Consider the following 20,864-nt stretch of genomic DNA (forward strand, 5'->3'; position numbering starts at 1 on the left):
TTTTAATGACTCCAACCTAAGTGTATATAAACTTCCGACTTCAACTGTATATAGAAATTCCCCTACCGACAACTACTATAATCTAAACATACTGCAAAACTCGTGTTCTGTGACGGTGATGCGAGTAACAGCTACATCTACTGTTCAAAATATGAAATAATTCACGAGTTGCTTCATTTAACTCATACAAATAAAAATATGACAAACGCACCACCATTCCACAGTGAAGTTAACATATTTTATTTCTTTAAGTGCCATTCATGCATATTGGGGATGGGGGGGGGGGGAAATCGACAATTCTAATAACAAGTTATTTTACAGCACTAAACCAATACAAATAGTAGCTGTATCACCTCATTGGACAGCAAAAGTAATAAACCGTGCAATAACCAAGAGGACTAAAAGGAGAAAAAGAAAACAAATACAAGAAATGACAAAGACAAAATCAAAAACAGAAAAACAAAACAAAATATATATTATCAACATTGAAACACTGAATGTAGAACCATAGTACAGGTAAAAGGTAGTGTCACAAAAAGCCAACACATTTTCATCACATATATACAATATAGATATATACACATACGGTCTCACCCTCTGATTGGAGAATAACAAAATACTCTATTCTTTTCCCTCTTTCATGAGTAAGACCCACCCCCTGCCTTGATGCCCCGCCCCCAAGAGGAAAAAGGGATGATTGAAAATACATTTATTTACAAGAAGCACAACAACACACCAGCACTGAATAAAATAGGCCTCAATCAGCAGTACTTGTTGGCAGTTTTCTCCGTAATGTAACAAGCGCACAAGGCTTATTTTCTTTTTTCATATCATAGTAATCTCTCTGGCAAGTACATCCCCAGCAGTATAAAAACATTTTTTTAAATTGTATTTTTAAGCAAAATGTACTCGCTCGCACACAGACAGACGCACAAGCACACACAGATCTTTCCCTTCTTCTTTACCTCTGATCACATCCACCCTTTCAATCTCCTCTGAGCTGTGGGTTTCCTACGAACCCTACGACTGTCATCTAGCGTTTTCCGTCAGCGCCTTCTTCATCATTACCAGTGATGAAATGCAACATACAAAAACAATGGGCTGCCAAGACTTCCCCATCACTTTCATGTCCACATTCTTACCGTCTCCCTCTAAACACCCATCCCTTGGGTCAGTCCCAGAGTCTGCAGCACCCAAGTTGACTTTATCGAGCAGTCAAATGGCAAATTCAAAATCGCTACACTCATCTCTTCTCCATAAAGTACTCCTCCTTCACTAATGAAGATCTTAAGTGATCTTGACTTTTTAACTGAATGAGCAAATCAGACTGTGCTTTAAATGACTGAATGACTGACTGATTTTGGCCATCAAACAAAGCCTAAAACACTCAATGGGTATCCACAGGCAAGACAATGAGCCACACACAACGGTTTCAAATACAAAGAACATTTGGGAATCCAACCCAAAACCCGGTACAGGTAGCAGAAGTAAGAAATTGAAAAAAATGGTGTAAAATAAAACCCCATTTAGCCTATAAGATCAAAAATAACGGGCACTATTAATGAACTGGCTGCTAAAAGATCTGTGAAACCTTTCAGACATGCCTGGCAGTATAGGTTGCTGTGAAAAGAGCTAGCTCTAGTTCCATCCAAGCTTCCCCACTTTTCTTCTGCATCCTGTTTCAAAAGGACAATGACCGTTCTGTATCTACACATGTACACTGTCACAAGAGACATATTGGTGTCTGGGCCCAGCGGTGTTGTGATCTTACAAAACAATGTCATGATTGTTGTTCGATTACAACAACAAAAACATTTTCAGCAATGGAGTAAAACAAACTCCAGCCACAGCTTTAGTTTTTCTAAGGGGCCAATAGCGGAGGAACAAAGTAAAAAGGTAAGATGAACTGTGCTACACCCAGATGAAGCTCCCATATAGGTTCAACGCAGCACCATGATGAGGGTTCAGGGCCAGTCTGATTAAGGCACCACTGAGGCACAGAGAGAACAGGAGTGTTTCCAGCACCACTAGTCTCCCATCCTCTATCTCCACTTGGCTGTTGACCAGAGCGCTCATTTGTCTGCATAAGAAACCCTGCCTACAAAATCCATATCTGCCTCTAACCTTTGCATTCATCTTTTTTTGTGTGTGCATCCGTTTTGTGCTCATTGATAGCATATGCAGATGATTGCAACAAACAACCATAGCCCTAAAATTACAATAAAACCAAACACACACACACCTCGTTCCCTTTTTTATATGGTATGACAGCATATTTCCTGCCTTGCAGTGGAAGTCTGACTGGGTCACAACCAATAACATATTGGGGAGATTGATACTGATTCTGATGATTTCAGATGGATAGCATCTGAATGAAGAACATTCCTATTGCTTGTAGTAGACCCTATGATTTAATAATTGAGTTAAATCAGTACATTTCCTGCATCATGAGAGAATAGGAAAATATCCTAGAATAGATGAAGAGACACCTACAGACGTATACGTGTACTCAAATTCATTTTGTGTATTAACTATGAACTATTCCCTTAATACACTAGTACAGGGAAATTATAATCAATCTCATTGATTGCAGGACCAGTGGAAGGATGTAGTGATAGAGAACGTATTATTCAGACAAAGGAAAAAAAGCCAGACGAAGAAAACAAATGTGATGAGGAGGTCTGGATTTCATCCACTCATTCATCCACTCATTCATCCACTCAGTCTTGTTGGAGTATTGGAGATAAAGGTATGACATTTTTGACAGAATAGACACAAAACCACAACAAATACTGCCGGTAATGTTTCTGAATGTACACAATCAGCTTTTTAAAAAATGGGCCAGGTGGGTTGGTTAAAGGACAACTGGATAGATTACTCTATGATAAAGCATTTGTAATCTTTATATGAAGCCTAGTTCAATGCAAAACACCCTGTTCATAACATAACCTCAGTTATTGTAAACCTAACCTTTCTACCAATAAACCCACTATTGGGGATCCATCGTCCACCCATAGGTGACCAACAAGCACCACATTACTGAGGCAGCCTGCGTTTTCCATAAAATAATAAAAACGAATAGAGAGAGACAATCTCATCCAAGAGGCAGCTGAGGCCTAAAGTCAACAGGAGAAGGATAACAAGTGGAACAAGTCGCTCATATCACACAACAGTTACGGAGGGAGCTGGGGGAACTTTGGAAAGCTGCTGGCTGAGGGACGAGGACTGGAGGATTTGTTTTGACATGAACGTGTGCTACTTGCCTCGTCAAGACAAGCACATAAGCCACCATTTAAACATGTCCTAGTAAATATGATTGTCTTCAAAGTAACATTTATTTTGTATGTTTCGTTTTTGTTTGTAAAAATGTCAGCACTCTGAAGTCTCTCTCCCTCTCTCCTCGGAAAATGACACCTGTTCTTCTGTTCTGTATCCCACCAGCAGCAGCAGCAGTCAGTCTCCTCGTTAGAGCGTCCAGCTCAGCCTGGTTTCTTCCGCCTACTCCCACCTGCTCTGCACCTCCTGACCGCTCCTCATAGGGGCAGAACAACTAACATTAGACAATAGAGTCCCAGTCAAAGTCATCCTGGATGTCATCAGCTGGCATGCGGTGCATCTGGAAGTTTCTGGGAGAGATCATGTGCTGCTGGTTCATCTGTGCATGGTGTCCTAAGAGAAGAGAGAAGGGGAGTCAGGGCATAGTACATACACACAAAGACACACATGCACTGTGCAAGCTTCATTGATTAAATGAGTAGTTGAATGGGAAAAGGACCTGTCGAGGTGTTGTTGTAGTGCTTGTAGAATGTGGAAGGATAGGTTTGATGAATACTCGGAGTGTACTGTAGAGACCATGCCCTTAACTGAGACCTAGTTTAGTGAGTAGTTGAATGGGGTCTGCCGCTGTTCTGTACCTGTCATTGTGGGGCCTGCGCTGCTCATGGGGGGCATGTGGGGGTACCCTGGGGGGCCCATCATAGACATGCTCTGTCTGGAGTCCATGTAGAGATTTCCTGTGGAGAGAAAGACAAACTCAAATATCACAATCCCAAAATAATGTATGTGCTAGCTAAAACAATCCACCTGGTCAGCAGCATTAATGCAATATACACTGAATGGACAAAATATTAAGAACACCTGCTCTTTCCATGACAGACTGACCAGGTGAATCCAGGTGAAACCTATGATCGCTAATTGATGTCACCTGTTAAATCCACTTCAATCAGTGTAGATGAAGGGGAGGAGACAGGTTAAAGAAGGATTTTTAGACCTTGAGACATGGATTGTGTATATGTGCCATTCAGAGGGTGAAAGGGGAAAACCTAGTCAGCTGTACAACTGAATGCATTCAACTGAAATGTGTCTTCCATAGAATGGGCAAGACAGAAGATTGAAGTGCCTATGAACGGGGTATGGTAGTAGGTGCCAGGCACACCGGTTTGAGTGTGTCAAGAACTGAAAAACTGCTGGGTTTTTAATAATAATAATAATAATATGCCATTTAGCAGACGCTTTTATCCAAAGCGACTTACAGTCATGCGTGCATACATTTTTTGTGTATGGGTGGTCCCGGGGATCGAACCCTCTACCTCGGCGTTACAAGCGCCGTGCTCTTTCACGCAACAGTTTCCCGTGTGTGTCAAGAATGGTCCACCACCCAAAGGACAACCAGCCAACTTGACACAACTGTGGGAAGCATTGGAGTCAACATGGGCCAGCATCCCTGTGGAACGCTTTCAACACCTTGTAGTCCATGCCCCAACGAATTGAGGCTGTTCTGAGGGCAAAAGGGGGTGCAACTCAATATTAGGAAGGTGTTCCTAATGTTTTGTACACTCAGTTGACATTTACATAAAGGAACATGTCACCAATGTCCAGTGATCTGGAGTGCTAAATGCAATAATTGTGTTAGCTGGGATGCAGGTTAGAGGTGAGGAGTCACCCACCTGTGGTGATGTGCTGGCTGGGCTTGTTGGGGTGCATGGAGCCATGGCATACGGGTACGGGTGGTGGCTGCACTGCCCCCTGTGGCTGAATGACGCCGGTGCGGGCGAAGAACTGGTTGATAGATGAGCAGAGATCTGCGATCTGTGTGGGCTCCAGGGCCCAGTTGTTCTGCTCTGCAAGTCTCATGCTCTCCTTCAGTCCTGCACGGGGTCAAACAAACGTATCATCAGCCAAGTAAAACAACAGCGACACACAGCCGCCTCAGTAGCTCACCAGTCAAACCCATAAATGTCAAAAGTGGGTGTAGATACTTTTATCTATGTTAAAAAATATGCTTTAATTACATAACTGAACTTTAGCGGTGATACTTAATTAAAACTGCCTACCTTGCAATTGTATACTGTAATTGGATCAACTCTGTGACCTGCTGAGCTACACAGTGTTTGGTAATTAAACTTGAAGGCAGTGTTCTTTATTGTAGAGCTCCTTCAAATTAAACTCTTGATTGGCAACATGTCAGCACACCAACAAAAAGAGAGCGCTCCAATGTGTCTAATGGTGCTCATCATGGGCAATCAGCCATGAAATAATTAGGATAAAATGACTATTGTAATCATAATAAACAGCTTTTAAAATGTTGGTGAAAAGAATACAGGTAAGACACATTGCAAAAACAAGCAGCCTGTATAGTTAGCCTATTTCTTGAGGCTTAAATTGGATGTGTCAATGCGATGCATTTACATAATCCTTCATGGCCACACCTTGAAAAGGTGAAAGGTCGACATCAGCCCAGTTATAACTGCTGGCAATACGGCAGCTCTCTTTCAGTGCGTCCAGATTTGGGTACCAGTCAGAGGGCAGACCTGTAAACACAGATGGAGCACAGATTGGTTTTTAGAGGCTGGAGGAGTCCATCAGTCGCTACATTTCCTGCAACGGTACTCTACTTTGGCCACTGGTAGGAGCCAGTTCCCTCTGAAAAGGTTGCTGTGCTCCAGAGGTACTGTCTGCTGTATGGATGCAGCATTTGCTTTGTTCTCATTACAGCAAACCGCATAAATCAGATGGTGATTTACTGTCCGCAGGTCTTGGTACTTATACAGAACAAATGTCCAGCTGTGTTTCAGAGGGTTATCCCTGAGTGTATCTGAATGTGTGTGTGTGAGAGACATCGGTGTGGAAGAGAGAGGCAGGTCTTACCCGTGTTGCAGGCCATCTGTTGCTGGGCAGGATGAGGCTGGTGAGCCAGGCTTTGATGCTGCTGCTGGGAAGGGTGCTGGCAGTGCTGCTGTGCGTGTTGGGAGGGGTGCGGCGTGTGCTGCTGCGGGTGCTGGGCGTGCTGCGATGGGTGTGGACAATGCTGGGAGTGTGCAGGGTGATGGGGGTGCTGTGGGTGTTGGTGTTGGTTGTGTTGGGTGTGCTGGGCGTGTTGGTTGTGTGGGCCGTGCTGGGAGAGGTGCTGTGCGTGGGGCGAGCCATGGCCCGGGTGGGAGTTCTGGCCCGGGAGCTGGGGAGGGTGGGACAGGGGCACCTGGCCACCGCTGCTGGAGTGGTTGTTTGTCAGGCTGTTCTGGGTGCTAATGGTGCCACTGGGGGAGTGCTGATAGGAGCAGGAGGTGTGGGTCTGCTGGGATGACTCCGTTGGCATGCCCATCAAACCTGGAAGTCCATACACACACACACAAAACACAGCAATTATTATTGCTCTCTGCTTAGAGAATTGAATCATTATTTGATATAAACATACAATGTAACATAAACTAATGATACATTGAGACGACACAGCTGCCATTTTGAACGAGCTAAAGGAATGACTCAGCAGCACTAGAGAGCCTGAGCTTTTCTTCTTTTGCACCCTGCGTTTCTTTTGACAATTTTCATTGTGCGGCAGCACTATTTTCTAAACAAGCACGACTGGAGCGCGAACATCTGCACACCCAACAGCAATCATGTCTAGGGGAGCGGTTCTTAAGGCCTTTCCATTTCAGTCTATTAGAGTCTTTTAGAGCTGACTCCAGCCCTTCGCCACTGCCCCAGAACACTTACTGCAGGGTATCTCATCGGCACGACTTACAGGAGCAATTACATTTAAAGTGCCTTGCTCAAAGGCACATTGGCCGATTTTTCACCTAGTCGGCTTGGAGATTAGAACCAGCTACCCTTAGATTACTGGTCCAACGCTCTTAACCACTAGGCTAACCGCTAGGCTACCGGCTTTGGCACAGTAAACCTATTTCACTGGAGTGCTTTTAGAGTTGACACCAGCCCCTCGCCACTGCCCCAGAACACTTACTGCAGGGGTGACAAAGGTGGATCTCTTATCGGCACAGAAAGCCCATTGTCCAACCAGGGAAATACAGAAAGCAATTAGCGCTCAGCCCCAGAATAATAATGCGAGCTCATTACCTATTATCAAAGCTGGTGAATTAGCTCACTGTCTACAGCACCAGGGTGTGAAATGCTCTCGCTCGCTTATTTACACTTTTTAATTGCAAGGGCTTGTCTGACTAAGAGATTTCACTTTTATGCACATAAAAAGGGAACAACTTTAAGCTAATGAAACATAGATGATAGATTAAAGGAGAGGAACACTGACAACATTAGCATGAAATGCATTAGATTTGTGAAAGTAGGTTATACAAGGAAAAGCATCCTAAAGATATACTAGATTACAGCCAGAGTAAGCATTTACATGTTTCATTCCATATAATAAATAAAGTATACGGCATTATTCTGCTACGAACTTGCCAACTCTCTTTTATGCTTAGCATTGGGAATGAGGCCAGAGGCTTTTGCATGTGGCTTTAGCACACAGTAGACCATGAAAATACCCATATAGATTTGCACTACGGCTACTGTCTATTGAATAACTCATCGAAATCACTAAACTTAATTAGCGCCAATTCCACTCTCCTTTACCAGCTGTTTGGTGCAAAACAATAGCCATAGAATGATCCTGGCATCTTCTGCACGAGTTTACTAACACTCCCCGGTATGTGTCATCCTGCCCTCGTGACGAGCACTCACCCTGTTGGCTGAAGGACTGCCCAAAGACAGACTTGTAAAGGCTGCGGAAGGAGGCACTGAGATCTTCAAAGTCAGAGAAGAGGAGCTGCTTGTCCCTCTCTGGCATGTTGTACTGGGGCTGGAGGGGCTGCTGGAGGGGCTGCTGGAGGCTCATCGACTGAGACACCGGCTCTGGGTGGTTAGTCACCTGGGGATGGAGGAGGAGAGAGAGAAGGAGAGGAGTAGAAATAGAGGAGAGATAATTAGAGATTTTGGAGCAATGAATTAAATCAAATCTACTCTTCTTAGCACCTAACACCGACAGCTGTGCTCTATCATTCAGTACAACATAGCGGTACACACCTCAGCCTAACATACTAACTACAATACGAACCTATTACCACAGTCAAACACAGACTACAACTTTAACTGGTGAAGAGCACCGACTACATCATTGAACAGTGACACTTGACTGGGAAACATACGTCTCAGAGACATCCATGGATATCTGCACATGGATCTGCTGGAGAACAAGAGAGCCACAAACATTTCATGCAAAACATTTTTCTACACTGAACAAAAATAAATGCAACATGTAAAGTGTTGGTCCCATGTTGCATGAGCTAAAAGAAAAGATCCCAGAAATGTTCCATACGCACACATTTCTTAACATTCCTGTTAGTGAACATTTCTCCTTTGCCCAGATAATCCATCCACCTGACAGGTGTGGCATATTAAGAAGCTGATTAAACAGCATGATCATTACACAGGTGAACCTTGTGCTGGGGACAATAAAAGGTCACTAAAATGTGCAGTTGTGTCACACAACACAATGCCACAGATGTCTCAAGTTTTGAAGTAGCGTGCAATTGGCATGCTGACTGCAGGTCAATCAGAATTGAATGTTCATTTCTATACCATAATGTAGTTTTAGAAAATTTGGCAGTACGTCCAACCGGTCTCACAACCACGCCAGCCCAGGACCTCCACTTCCGGCTTCTTCACCTGCAGGATCGTCAGAGACCAGCCACCCAGACAGCTGATGAAACTGAGGAGTATTTCGGTCTGTAATAAAGCCCTTTTGTGGGGAAAAACTCCATTCTGATTGGCTGGCCCCAGTGGCTGGCCTATGCCCTCCCAGGCCCACCAATGGCTGCGCCCCTTCCCAGTCATGTGAAATCCATAGATTAGGGCCTAATGAATTTATTTCAATTGACTGATTTCTTTATATGAACTGTAACTCAGTAAAATCATAGAAATTGTTGCATAATGCATTTATATTTTTGTTAAGTATATTTTTTGTGCAACAGATCTAGGCCTATATTTTAGTCCAGTCCACTAACCTAATCGAACTTCTAAGAACCCATAATGAACATGTATAAGCAGCTAAATATCTGGTGTGTACAGTGGTCACTCCTCAAACTAAACATCAACTATATGCCTTTGACTGTCTTGAACGCTGCTTGCAGCCTTACCTCAAAAAGTATTAAAAGTGTAACCAAAATCAACACAAAGCCAATACAATAGATGGCCTGCAAAATGTATTTAAAACACAATCAACACCAAAGCCTTGTACAAATAACCAATCATTTTACCCATTTACAGTACTGTGTGATGGTTGATTTTTATCCACTGGTGTATGAGAGGGCAGGCAATGATGCCCTCTAGCAAGACGGTCTAATAAGGTTTGTGATGAGAAAAACACTAATATGGAGCCTTCATTATTCTATAACTGAGGAGGTACCTTGCATTTACATGAAGTAGAATAGACGTTTAAGAACAGTATATATTCTTTATCTCAGCATCACAGGGGTAGCTTTCAAGCCATACCAGGTTTAACATGTGAAGGACACTAATAATGGAGCTATCACTTCAAGGAGTCTTGCTGTTAGAGTACATATTCTTTACCACAGCAAATGGCTTTGCAGACGTACTGGTGGGCTACAGTATAGATAACCTTGCTATAGAATCCAGTCTGAGTCTGCCTGGCTGAAGTGAGGCAGTAATAAACAGAGTCTGCTCTCAGCAGCACTGGAGGAACATCCATCAGTCTGAACGGATCGATGTAGAGAGCCTGGAGCAAATAGCACCCTGGGAATCAGGAGGACCACACCAAAGAAGGGGGCATCTCTGGTGGGAGGACATCACAGGCAACAGCTCTCTCGGTCTGCTCTCCAAGCGCGTGTACAGCTCTCACTTTCCCTTAATCCCTCCTGATATTCTGCGCTAGCGCACCAACCCCACAACCCCTTTAGTCTCTCACTGTCTGCAGCTCTTCTGAAGGGAAACTCCTGGGTCTCTGATTATATGAGATGTACGGCAAGTAACTGGTCTGGGGCACTGCCCTCAGAGTAGAGCTGATTCACTGTGTTTAATGTCCAGGGTTTCAGCTATCTACTGTGATAAGAGATCGGCGTGATAAGAGATCGGCATGCACAGCCTAAATTACTGTATGTCTAACTGTGATACAGTGACAGTTATATGTGGTGCTTGTTTGGTCTTAGCTGATGTATAGCTGGGGCACTGTGGTTAGAGATTGACACACTAACGTTGAAAAGTTTGGGGTCACTTAGAAATGTCCTCGTTTTTGAAAGAAAAGCAATTTTTTTGTCCATTAAAATAACATCCAATTGATCAGAAATACAGTGTAGACGTTGTTAATGTTGTAAATGGCTATTGTAGCTGGAAACGGTTGATTTTTAATGGAATATCTACATAGGCGTACAGAGGCCCATTATCAGCAACCATCAGTCCTGTGTTCCAATGGCACGTTGTGTTTGCTAATCCAAGTTTATCATTTTAAAAGGCTAATTGATCATTAGAAAACCATTTTGCAATTATGTTAGCACAGCTGAAAACTGTTGTGTTGATTAAAGAAGCAATAAAACTGAGACTAGTTGAGTATCTGGAGCATCAGCAATTGTGGGTTCGATTACAGGCTCAAAACGTCCAGAAACAAATAACTTTCTTCTGAAACTCGTCAGTCTATTCTTGTTCTGAGAAATGAAGGCTATTCCATGCGAGAAATTGCCAAGAAACTGAAGATCTCGTACAACACTGTGTACTAATCCCTTCACAGAACAGCGCAAACTGGCTCTAACCAGAATAGAAAGAGGCGTGGGAGGCCCCAGTGCACAACTGAGCAAGAGGACAAATACATTAGTGTCTAGTTTGAGAAACAGACGCCTCACAGGTCCTCAACTGGCAGCTTCATTAAATAGTACCCGCAAAACACCAGTCTCAACGTCAACAGTGAAGCGGCAACTCCGGGATGCTGACCTTCTAGGCAGAGTTGCAAAGAAATAGCCATATCTCAGACTACCTAGAAGGTCAGCATCCCGGAGTCGCCTCTTCACTGTTGAGGTTGAGACTGGTGTTTACATTATCATTTACACACACTTTATGTGGTTTTAGTCATTTAAGTTCAGACTGGAGTACGTTTGATAAAAAATAAATAACATGTTTTATTTTTTTACTCAGACACTCGCGTCCCATTCAAAACCTCCTGCGACCCAATCGCTGTTCTAAATGTTATCTAACTGGGATCCTGTAGTTGTTGTTTGTGTTGCTTGGTCTTAGCAGTGTGTACAGCTGTAACACTGTGGTTAGAGGCTGCAGTGTGAGGTCTTACCGGTGTGTAGCTGTGCACGCTGCTCACACTGTTCAGATTGACGGAGGCCAGACTCTGGTCAGACAGGCTGTTGTTAAGGCTGCTTCTTGGGCTGTCACTCCCATCCTGGTCTGGGTTGTATAATGCCACCTGAAATAAGACACTGTGTTAGCTTTTCTTGCATACCGCACATCACACAACCTAGACCAACAGGGTTCCACGAAGACTGCATGCCATATACAATCATTATCATTCTGATGGTGAGTCACCATTTCCCCAAATAATGGGTGGGGATGGGAAAAATGCATGCAAATCAGTTTTGTTCCATAACAAACTGAATTCTGTTTGTGTGCATGTGGGTATGTGTCTAGGAATTCAATACCTGTGCAAAGCATGTGTGTACTGGATGTTATCAGAGTGCTTTCTTTGAACTAAGAGGGTGGCTGGCCAGGAACATATTTTCTGAAGCTCCACAGCCACCCGAGCCACAGGGGCTCCTTCTGAATAAGTGTCCAGGTAAAGGCTCTTCTCTCTGGGTAGGTAAGGGTGGACGTCCCCCTTTTTACTAAAGGTCATTGTACTGGCCATGTCAGACCCATCTGCTCACAGAGCGCAAATCGGTTTGGGACAACAAAGGCCTTCAATGCAACCGAGACCCTGACCTTTCAATAAAGCAACGCAAGCAGCCAGAGCACTGCAACAGGACCATCTTCATTATTGTCATCTGAAAAGGTTTTGCTAAAGAAAAAAATGGTGTATTGTGGTGTCACACAACAGACTGCTATTAAGTAGCACTGTTGGTAGAAACAATCTGGCGATGAATATAATGAGAACCGTTTTTTCCATTGTGTGAAACTGAAAGGATGTGTGGAATGGCAGCTATGCTAGCGATACGACTGGCTGGTGTGTGTGACAGTGCAGGTATTGGCAGCAGCACTAACAGCCTGGATGGTGCTGGTGATGTGTCTCAGTCTGGCAGTCTGGCCGTGTCCGTCCAGGGCTCTCTGCTCATCAGGCTGAGTGGCTGTGGCCCTGCCTGCGCCCTCTCTCTCTCTCTCTCTCAGTCTAACACACAGCAGCAGCAGGACATGGAAGGCTGCTCTGCTTTCTGAGGCAGAGGGAAGTCTTGGCCTGACAGCCCTCCAGACCTGGGCTCAAATAGTACTTGTGCTTGATTGAGCTTGCCTGACACAATGGAACCAACGGAATAGTCACAAAAGTGAAAACCCGGCATCTCTGTCAAACCAGGCAAGCTTAATCATCCGCTCAGCGTTTGAAAGAAAACATACCATTTGAACACAGATCTGGCTGCTATCCTCTGTTACTGTTATATAGGCACTCTTAGTACAGACACTCCGACTAGTGCTGAGCAAGTAACCATACAAATTAAAGGTCGGTTCAATTACTTGAATTCCATAGTAGTTAATTACCACGTTTCTGCGCTGAACTAGGTCGAATATTTGCCTAATGAAAACTACAACTCCCTTCAGCCCAGCATCCCCCATAGTTCGTTATTTTTCTCTAGAGAGAAATCAAATCATTCACGAGAGAAATTTAGTCAAGAACTATGTGGGACGCTGGGCTGAAGGGAGTTGTAGTTTTCATTAGGCAAATATTCGACCTAGTTCAGAGCAGAAACTTGGTAATTAACTACAATGAACAGAATCCATTGCGCCTGTTGTTCTTCCCGGCTAGGACAGAGACGGCTAGCCTACACAGACCGCATGAGATAAGAATTAACACAACACAATGACGAGGGGGATAGAGACAGTTCTTGAGGTAGCTCTACCCGATTGATAGTTGGAGTAGTTGCTAATAAGCAGTCTTGAAAGTATGCCTTATATATTTTGAAGCACTAGTAAAATTATTTTGTCAGACAACTCTGCAGCATACTTAAGCAGCTACTAGCTAGCAACTAGCCTGGCTAAATAGGATGACTCAAAGACAGTACAGTATGGGGAGCAGAGAGATAACGTTAGATGGTTGTCTGGCTGGCTGCCTGTTACTGCCTGAGCAGAGATGAGATGGCTTTAAAGAATGAAAAATAATAAAGCCATCAAATAAAAACCAGGTAATAAATAATATGAAATATGTTATTATTTCATAGTAATGTCCTATTTTTCTATTGATGTCTACCCAATGTGGACCTGACAGATACAATTGAATGTTATTTTCAGGTTTGGAATTGCCACCAAAATAATTAATGTCATTATTTCATAATGCATTTAATGTTTAAAAATAATCAAAACTGAAATCTGTGATTATTTTTGTATAACCAAACTCGTCCTCAAAAAGCACTAATCCCTCAGCACTAACCTCGACACACAGCACTCTCCCTCAGTACTGTCTGTCATTGTGGGCTCTCACTCAGCCAGAGCATGACACAAAAATGTTGTGCTTTAATAACAGTCAGAGGAGAGAGTGTTGGATCCAGTGTTGTAGTGATTATGTGGTGGGGGAAGGGGATGAAAAAGAAGCTAATTAGTCAACTCTAGCCTTCCACCACTCAGTGTGGGCTTGGCTCCAGTGTTCATTAGCATGAAGGGGGAAATCAATGAACGGCTAAGACTAGGGCTTAGGCACGTCTGAGAATCAGCACTACAATGATAATCAAACAGCACGCTGCAGAAATATAAATGTTACGTGTAATGAAGTCATAAAAGAGGGTTTTAGCTTTAAGTCACAAATCTATTTTTACTCCCCTCATCCATAAAGTGTGATGATTTCCAAACCTCACTGCTCTGTGGTTTACACAGACCCCAGAGTCAAGACGCCCACTCGAGCAAGCCACAGTCTCTCACACACGCAAAGTCATGCAGTCCCACAAAGACAGGCATGCTCACACAGGCAGGAGCTCCCGCCACAGTAAATCCTGATGCGTGTTTGGTGCTAGCAACTAGCAGGAGTTAGTGTGTGTTCTATTCTTAGCAGTAAATTAAGTAAAAAGCCAGATGTGTCTTTTACATAAAACTAATCTGGAGCATGAGACATGGATTATGAAATCAAAGCGAGATTCACCCAGGTGTCTCTAACAATGCCTGCCAGTGTTCAGCAGAATCCCTGCTCACGGGATTTAAGAGGGATAAAGAGAAGCAAAGCACAGGACCAGACGTCTCCCTCAGTAAACACACACTTCTTCCTGCAATCCCCCTTCCTTTATCACACTCTAGTGTCAGACATCTGTCTCATTCACGCCACTGCAAACAGCTACCTCAGATTAGACTAGAGAAAGAAATAAAACAACGTGTTTGTGTGAGAGAGAGGGAATGAGAAAGAAAAAGGGAGGGAGACTTGAGGCATGTCTAACAGACACTGGTTCTGTAGTCCTGACCCAGCATCCCATTGGCCTCTCAGAGAAGGCGGGAACATGAGAGACAGAGAGAGAGATTGAATTGAGAGAAAATAGAGAGCAAGAAAGAGGGAGAGAGAAAGGAGGGAATTCCTGTGGTTTGGCACAGTGCACCAAAAGAGGCGTGGCCAGTTGTATGTTTACGGTGTAACACAGTGAAAAACAAGCTCTCTCTCAGGAGTAGGGCTGAGATCTGTTGCTGCTTCTCCACTTTGCTTTATCATAGCAACAGTTACAATCAGGAGAACAAAAGACACTCATAATAACATCCTCTCTCACACACACAGCCCCGCTATAACCTTGCCTGAAGCAGGCATGTTCAGAATTTTTTGGGATTTTGTTTTCCATGATTCTTATATGTGAAATCAAACTGTTCTTAATATTCTGTGGAGGATGTCTGTGTTAAATGACCAACTGAGGTTTGAAACCTCAAATTTTCCCAGCAAATCAATGGCAAGTGATTATTTGTTGAGATGAGAGCAGGAAAGACAGAAGTGTGTGTTTACAGGGGCTCCTCCTTAGCCCATCTCACACGCCAAAGAAAGGCCTCCTATCGAAAGGGCAGCCACTTACAAAACAACACACACACGGTCAGACACGCGGTTCTATCCTCGTGGGGCACTAAAATTGATTTCCATTCTAAATCCTATTTTCCCTAAGCCCTAACACTAACCCCTAACCTAACCTCAAAATAGCCTTTGTCCTCGTCGGGACGTGGGAAATGTCCCAACGAGGGAGAATTTTCCTTGTTTTACTATCCTTGTGGGGACTTTTAGGGATTTCAGGTCCCCACGAGGACAGAAGAGCAAGACCACACCCCCTCTTCTTCTCACACTCAACTACTCTACCCCAGACCACACCCCTCTTCTTCTCACACTTAACTACTCTACCCCAGACCACACCCTCTTCTTCTCACACTCAACTACTCTACCCCAGACCACACCCTCTTCTTCTCACACTCAACTACTCTACCCCAGACCACACCCCCTCTTCTTCTCACACTCAACTACTCTACCCCAGACCACACCCCCTCTTCTTCTCACACTCAACTACTCTACCCCAGACCACACCCCCTCTTCTTCTCACACTCAACTACTCTACCCCAGACCACACCCTCTTCTTCTCACACTCAACTACCTTTATTTAACCAGGTAAGCCAGTTGAGAACAAGTTCTCATTTACAACTGCGACCTGGCCAAGATAAAGCAAAGCAGTGCGATAAAAACAACAGAGTTACATATGGGGTAAAACAAAACATTAAGTCAAAAATACAACAGAAAATATATATACAGTGTGTGCAAATGTAGAAAGTTATGGAGGTAAGGCAATAAATAGGCTATAGTGCAAAATAATTTCAATTAGTATTAACACTGGAATGATAGATGTGCAAGAGATGATGTGCAAATAGAGATACTGGGGTGCAAAAGGTTAAAAAGCCTATTTAAATTTCAGAGTGAACAGCGCATTCAAAGCCAACAGCTTGCGGTCCCTGTGGTTTCTCCCGCTCTTTCTCTGCAGTGAGGGTTATATGGCAACAGACATCCACACACAGAGTAATGTCTTGCCTGGCTACCCAGACTCCTCCAGCCAAACGCTACGGCACGCCCGCGGGCGTTAGTTTCTTCTCCGCAGCGAATCTGGATCTGAGTACTTGCCTGACCCTTCACCGAATGTGAACACATTCGGGGCCGTCTGATTGGTCCAGAACACACATGGGTAAAGCGGCGGTTTGAACATTCGTCATTGGCTTTGTTAGAGACGATCAAATCGATGATTACTTTGTTTTGTACAACAGCCCTCGTCACCACAGACGACTTCAGTGATGGCAGTCTCAGACTAAAGTACACTTCCGGTCAAAAGTTTTAGAACACCTACTCATTCCAGGGTTTTTCTTTATTTTTATTATTTTCTACATTGTACAATAATAGTGAAGACATCAAAACTATGAAATAACACATATGGAATCATGTAGTAACCAAAAAAAGTGTTAAACAAATCAAAATATTTTATATTTGAGATTCTTCAAATGCCAAGAGTGTGCAAAGCTGTCATCAAGAGAAAGGGTGGCTATTTGAAGAATCTCAAATATAAAACATATTTTGATTTGTTTAACACTTTTTTTGGTTACTACATGATTCCATGTGTGTTATTTTATAGTTTTGATGTCTTCACTATTATTCTACAATGTAGAAAATAGTAAAAATAAAGAAAAACCCTGGAATGAGTAGGTGTTCTAAAACTTTTGACTGGTAGTGTATGTAGCGAACAACAGAGCAGCGGAACAATTTAGTGTGAGTCGTCAGGCTAGGCAATGTCCCCAACCACATCTCATGGACATACAAGAAAAGGACTGGGCATCAACATCCATTAACTTTCAGGTGTGTGTAGAGTAGTGTTGTCACGATACCATAATTTTGACATCGATACTGATACCAGGTTTAGTATCACGATACTCAATACCATCACGATAACAAAACGATACCACAGCAATAAAAGGCATATTAGCCAAAGTCACAGAATGGCACTTGATACAGACAGAAACTCAGCTACTGTACTGTTCAATCTTTGGGCATCTTTTCAGTTCAATATCATTACATTAGAATTGTATTACGTCAACATTTTTCAAAACGAATCAATTATACATAATCAATTTGACTTTGTTTTTGCAATTCTATACTGAACAAAAATATAAAAATCAACATGTAAAGTGTTGGTCCCATTATTCATGAGGTGAAATAAAAGATCCCAGAAATGTTGCTTAGCACAAAAAGCTAATTTCTCTCAAATTTGTTGCACAAATTTGTTTACGTCCCTATTAGTGAGCATTTCTCTGTTGCCAAGATAATCCATCCACCTGACAGGTGTGGCATATCAAGAAGCTGATTAAACAGCATGATCATTACACAGGTATGCCCAGTCATGTGAAATCCATAGATTAGGGCCTAATTAATTTATTTCAATTGACTGAATTCCTTATATGAACTGTAACTCAGTAAAATCGTTGAAATTGTCGCATGTTGCGCTTATATATTTGTCAGGTGGATGGATTATCTTGGCAAAGGAGAAATGCTCACTAACAGGGATGTAAACATATTTGTGCACAAAATTTATATTTTTGTTCAGTATATAAAGGTGCACGCCATCTCTTTAACCAGTAATGACATCATTCACGAGGCAAGAAGAGGGCAGCCCGTCAGAGATATATTCACACACAGAGTCAGTTCGCTGAGGCAATAGATAATCTTTGGGAGAGACGTGAGAGATTGATTAAGTGATTTAATAAGGTTTTGGTGGCAATAAGCTTTGAAATAAGCATATTTTTCTTATGGTTTGCACATTATCACAAACAAAGTACTAGGGGTAGTGAATTGATGTTGGCTTCAGCTGTAAGCTACCGGTATCTCCTTGCATTGTAAAGTGTTCTAGCCTGTATGTACATTGTTTTGAGAACAGTAATGAACAGTTTCAACATTTCTACATGCCGTGTCACATTATTCAGGTGGGTTAACTTCTGTGCAGCATGAGTTGGGAGCTAACATGATGCAGTCCAGACTCCCAGTGCAGGCTAAGTGGAGCAGGCACGGTGGGGAGCTAACATGATGCAGTCCAGACTCCCAGTGCAGGCTAAGTGGAGCAGGCACGGTGGGGAGCTAACATGATGCAGTCCAGACTCCCAGTGCAGGCTAAGTGGAGGAGGCACGGTGGGGAGCTAACATGATGCAGTCCAGACTCCCAGTGCAGGCTAAGTGGAGCAGGCACGGTGGGGAGCTAACATGATGCAGTCCAGACTCCCAGTGCAGGCTAAGTGGAGCAGGCACGGTGGGGAGCTAACATGATGCAGTCCAGACTCCCAGTGCAGGCTAAGTGGAGCAGGCACGGTGGGGGAGCTAACATGATGCAGTCCAGACTCCCAGTGCAGGCTAAGTGGAGCAGGCACGGTGGGGAGCTAACATGATGCAGTCCAGACTCCCAGTGCAGGCTAAGTGGAGCAGGCACGGTGGGGAGCTAACATGATGCAGTCCAGACTCCCAGTGCAGGCTAAGTGGAGCAGGCACGGTGGGGAGCTAACATGATGCAGTCCAGACTCCCAGTGCAGGCTAAGTGGAGCAGGCACGGTGGGGAGCTAACATGATGCAGTCCAGACTCCCAGTGCAGGCTAAGTGGAGCAGGCACGGTGGGGAGCTAACATGATGCAGTCCAGACTCCCAGTGCAGGCTAAGTGGAGCAGGCTAAGTGGAGCAGGCACGGTGCGCTCACTGCTATTAGGGAGACATCGGCAGTGCTGATACAGACTTGATCCGTGAGACACATTTGACAGATGTACCGAAAATACAACATTTTAGTACCAAACAGTTTTTCATGTTTTAGTATCAAAAAAGTATGGAAGCTTCGCTATACCGTGCAGAGTATCACAGTCTAGTGTCCATCATATTGCAGAACGGCCAAGTATCGATATTGTATTGAACAGAATGAGTAATCCCCTGCTGTTGTTGTGGTGCTGTGTGTGTGTGTATCCATCTATACAGTGCTTCTTGTGCTGCAGTGTGTTACAGTGTGAGATGTACTGTAGAGGGGGTGTGTGTGTATCCTGGTTGAGTGCTGCTCTCAGTGAGGAACAAGCTGTGGGTGGGTGGGCAAAGGGAGGAAGGAGGGGTCAGGGTGGTGCAGTGTGTGCAGGTGCATGCTGGGTAGTTACCTTGTTAGTCACAGTGTTGATTGCCAGAGTTGGAGAGGCACTTCCAGAGATCATACAGTCCATTCCCAAAGACTCTGACTCCAGGCTGTACGGTGTGGAAGCCTGGGGGAGGGAGACAAAACATTATTACTTTTAGCTAATTATCAAATATAGGACCACTAAAATATACACTCCTAACTAATTCTAAGAATAATACAGGACCTCAAGCCATATGTGCCAAGGTAAAGGTTTTAACACTCATATGTTGCCGTATTTGTTGGGAAGATAGTTTTCCTTTCAGGAAAGAGGGAGGGATGCAGATCTCTATTATGTAAAATACACCAGGACCATTTATAAATAACAAAAGAAGCAACACCTTTATTTAGGTCACATTTGAAATATTTCCTGAGGAGCTGAAGAGAAGTGCACAGCCCCCATTGCTCCCCGCGAGGCGCTCCGTCGGGAGAGATAACACCACCGCGCCTGTCTCCCAAAACTGCTTACTGTAAGAGGATTGGCTGGCAACAATACCATTTTTAATTCATGATAAACATAAATGAGATTTAACAAAGTCACCATTTTCTAAATGTCTGAGACTTAATGGAATGCCTTGTAGGCCGACAGTGACATCTGTAGTAAGGGAGGATGGTGTGCATGTCATACTAACAACATACATGCACAAACTTGAGGGCGGGTGAATAGTGTGAATACTGTGTATTTGTTCTGCTTTAGAATTACACACCAATGACTATATTTAAACTCATTTACACACACATACAGGTGTATGTACTGTATAGAATAGGATGTGCATCTCTCCATCCCGCTCCCCATCTTAAAACCACACACGTGGGTGGTTAACTGAGTGAGTGGGTTTGCCTTTTCCGCTTTGTGTCTTTGGGTTTCAACAGAAGCCCCCCTGTATGTCTTGTGGCCTGTGGTGGGCCACACAGGGGAGGCCAGACTGCAGTCTGCAGCAGCCAGGGAGAGATGGATGGATGGATGCCTCAGAGCCAGGTCAATCTGGGCAGTTGACTAAACCAGTGAGGCTGTGCATTACACTGGACCAGACTCATACATAATTAAAGACAAAAGCTCCCGCTCAGAAAGAACAGCCAGCGCACATTAATTGATGTTTGTTAAAAAAATTACTGCAGAATGCAATGTATGTAAGTAACGGCAGCCTGGGGCATAGTTTATTAATAAGGACCCTGCTACAAGACAAGGCTGAGCCACATCGAGAGGCAGTTACATAAAGGGAGGAGATAAACTCCTACTGT

General features: G+C 43.7%; 1 protein-coding gene across 1 annotated transcript in view; it reads right to left on the reverse strand.

Annotated features, from left to right (window-relative positions):
• Positions 1 to 224: 224 nt before the first annotated feature.
• The window catches only part of LOC121574841 (forkhead box protein J3), a 116,906-nt gene continuing 96,266 nt past the window's right edge, over positions 225 to 20,864 (reverse strand). The window contains exons 5-12 of the mRNA XM_041887467.2: positions 19,609 to 19,710; positions 11,585 to 11,713; positions 7,975 to 8,161; positions 6,148 to 6,606; positions 5,709 to 5,810; positions 4,947 to 5,147; positions 3,915 to 4,013; positions 225 to 3,669 (exon numbers count right to left, since the gene is read on the reverse strand). Coding sequence (XP_041743401.1) covers positions 3,557 to 3,669; positions 3,915 to 4,013; positions 4,947 to 5,147; positions 5,709 to 5,810; positions 6,148 to 6,606; positions 7,975 to 8,161; positions 11,585 to 11,713; positions 19,609 to 19,710 — 1,392 coding nt within the window. The 3' untranslated portion in view covers positions 225 to 3,556. The remainder of the gene's footprint in view (positions 3,670 to 3,914; positions 4,014 to 4,946; positions 5,148 to 5,708; positions 5,811 to 6,147; positions 6,607 to 7,974; positions 8,162 to 11,584; positions 11,714 to 19,608; positions 19,711 to 20,864) is intronic.

This window comes from Coregonus clupeaformis, chromosome 10, assembly GCF_020615455.1.
Source record: "Coregonus clupeaformis isolate EN_2021a chromosome 10, ASM2061545v1, whole genome shotgun sequence".
Lineage (NCBI taxonomy): Eukaryota > Metazoa > Chordata > Actinopteri > Salmoniformes > Salmonidae > Coregonus > Coregonus clupeaformis.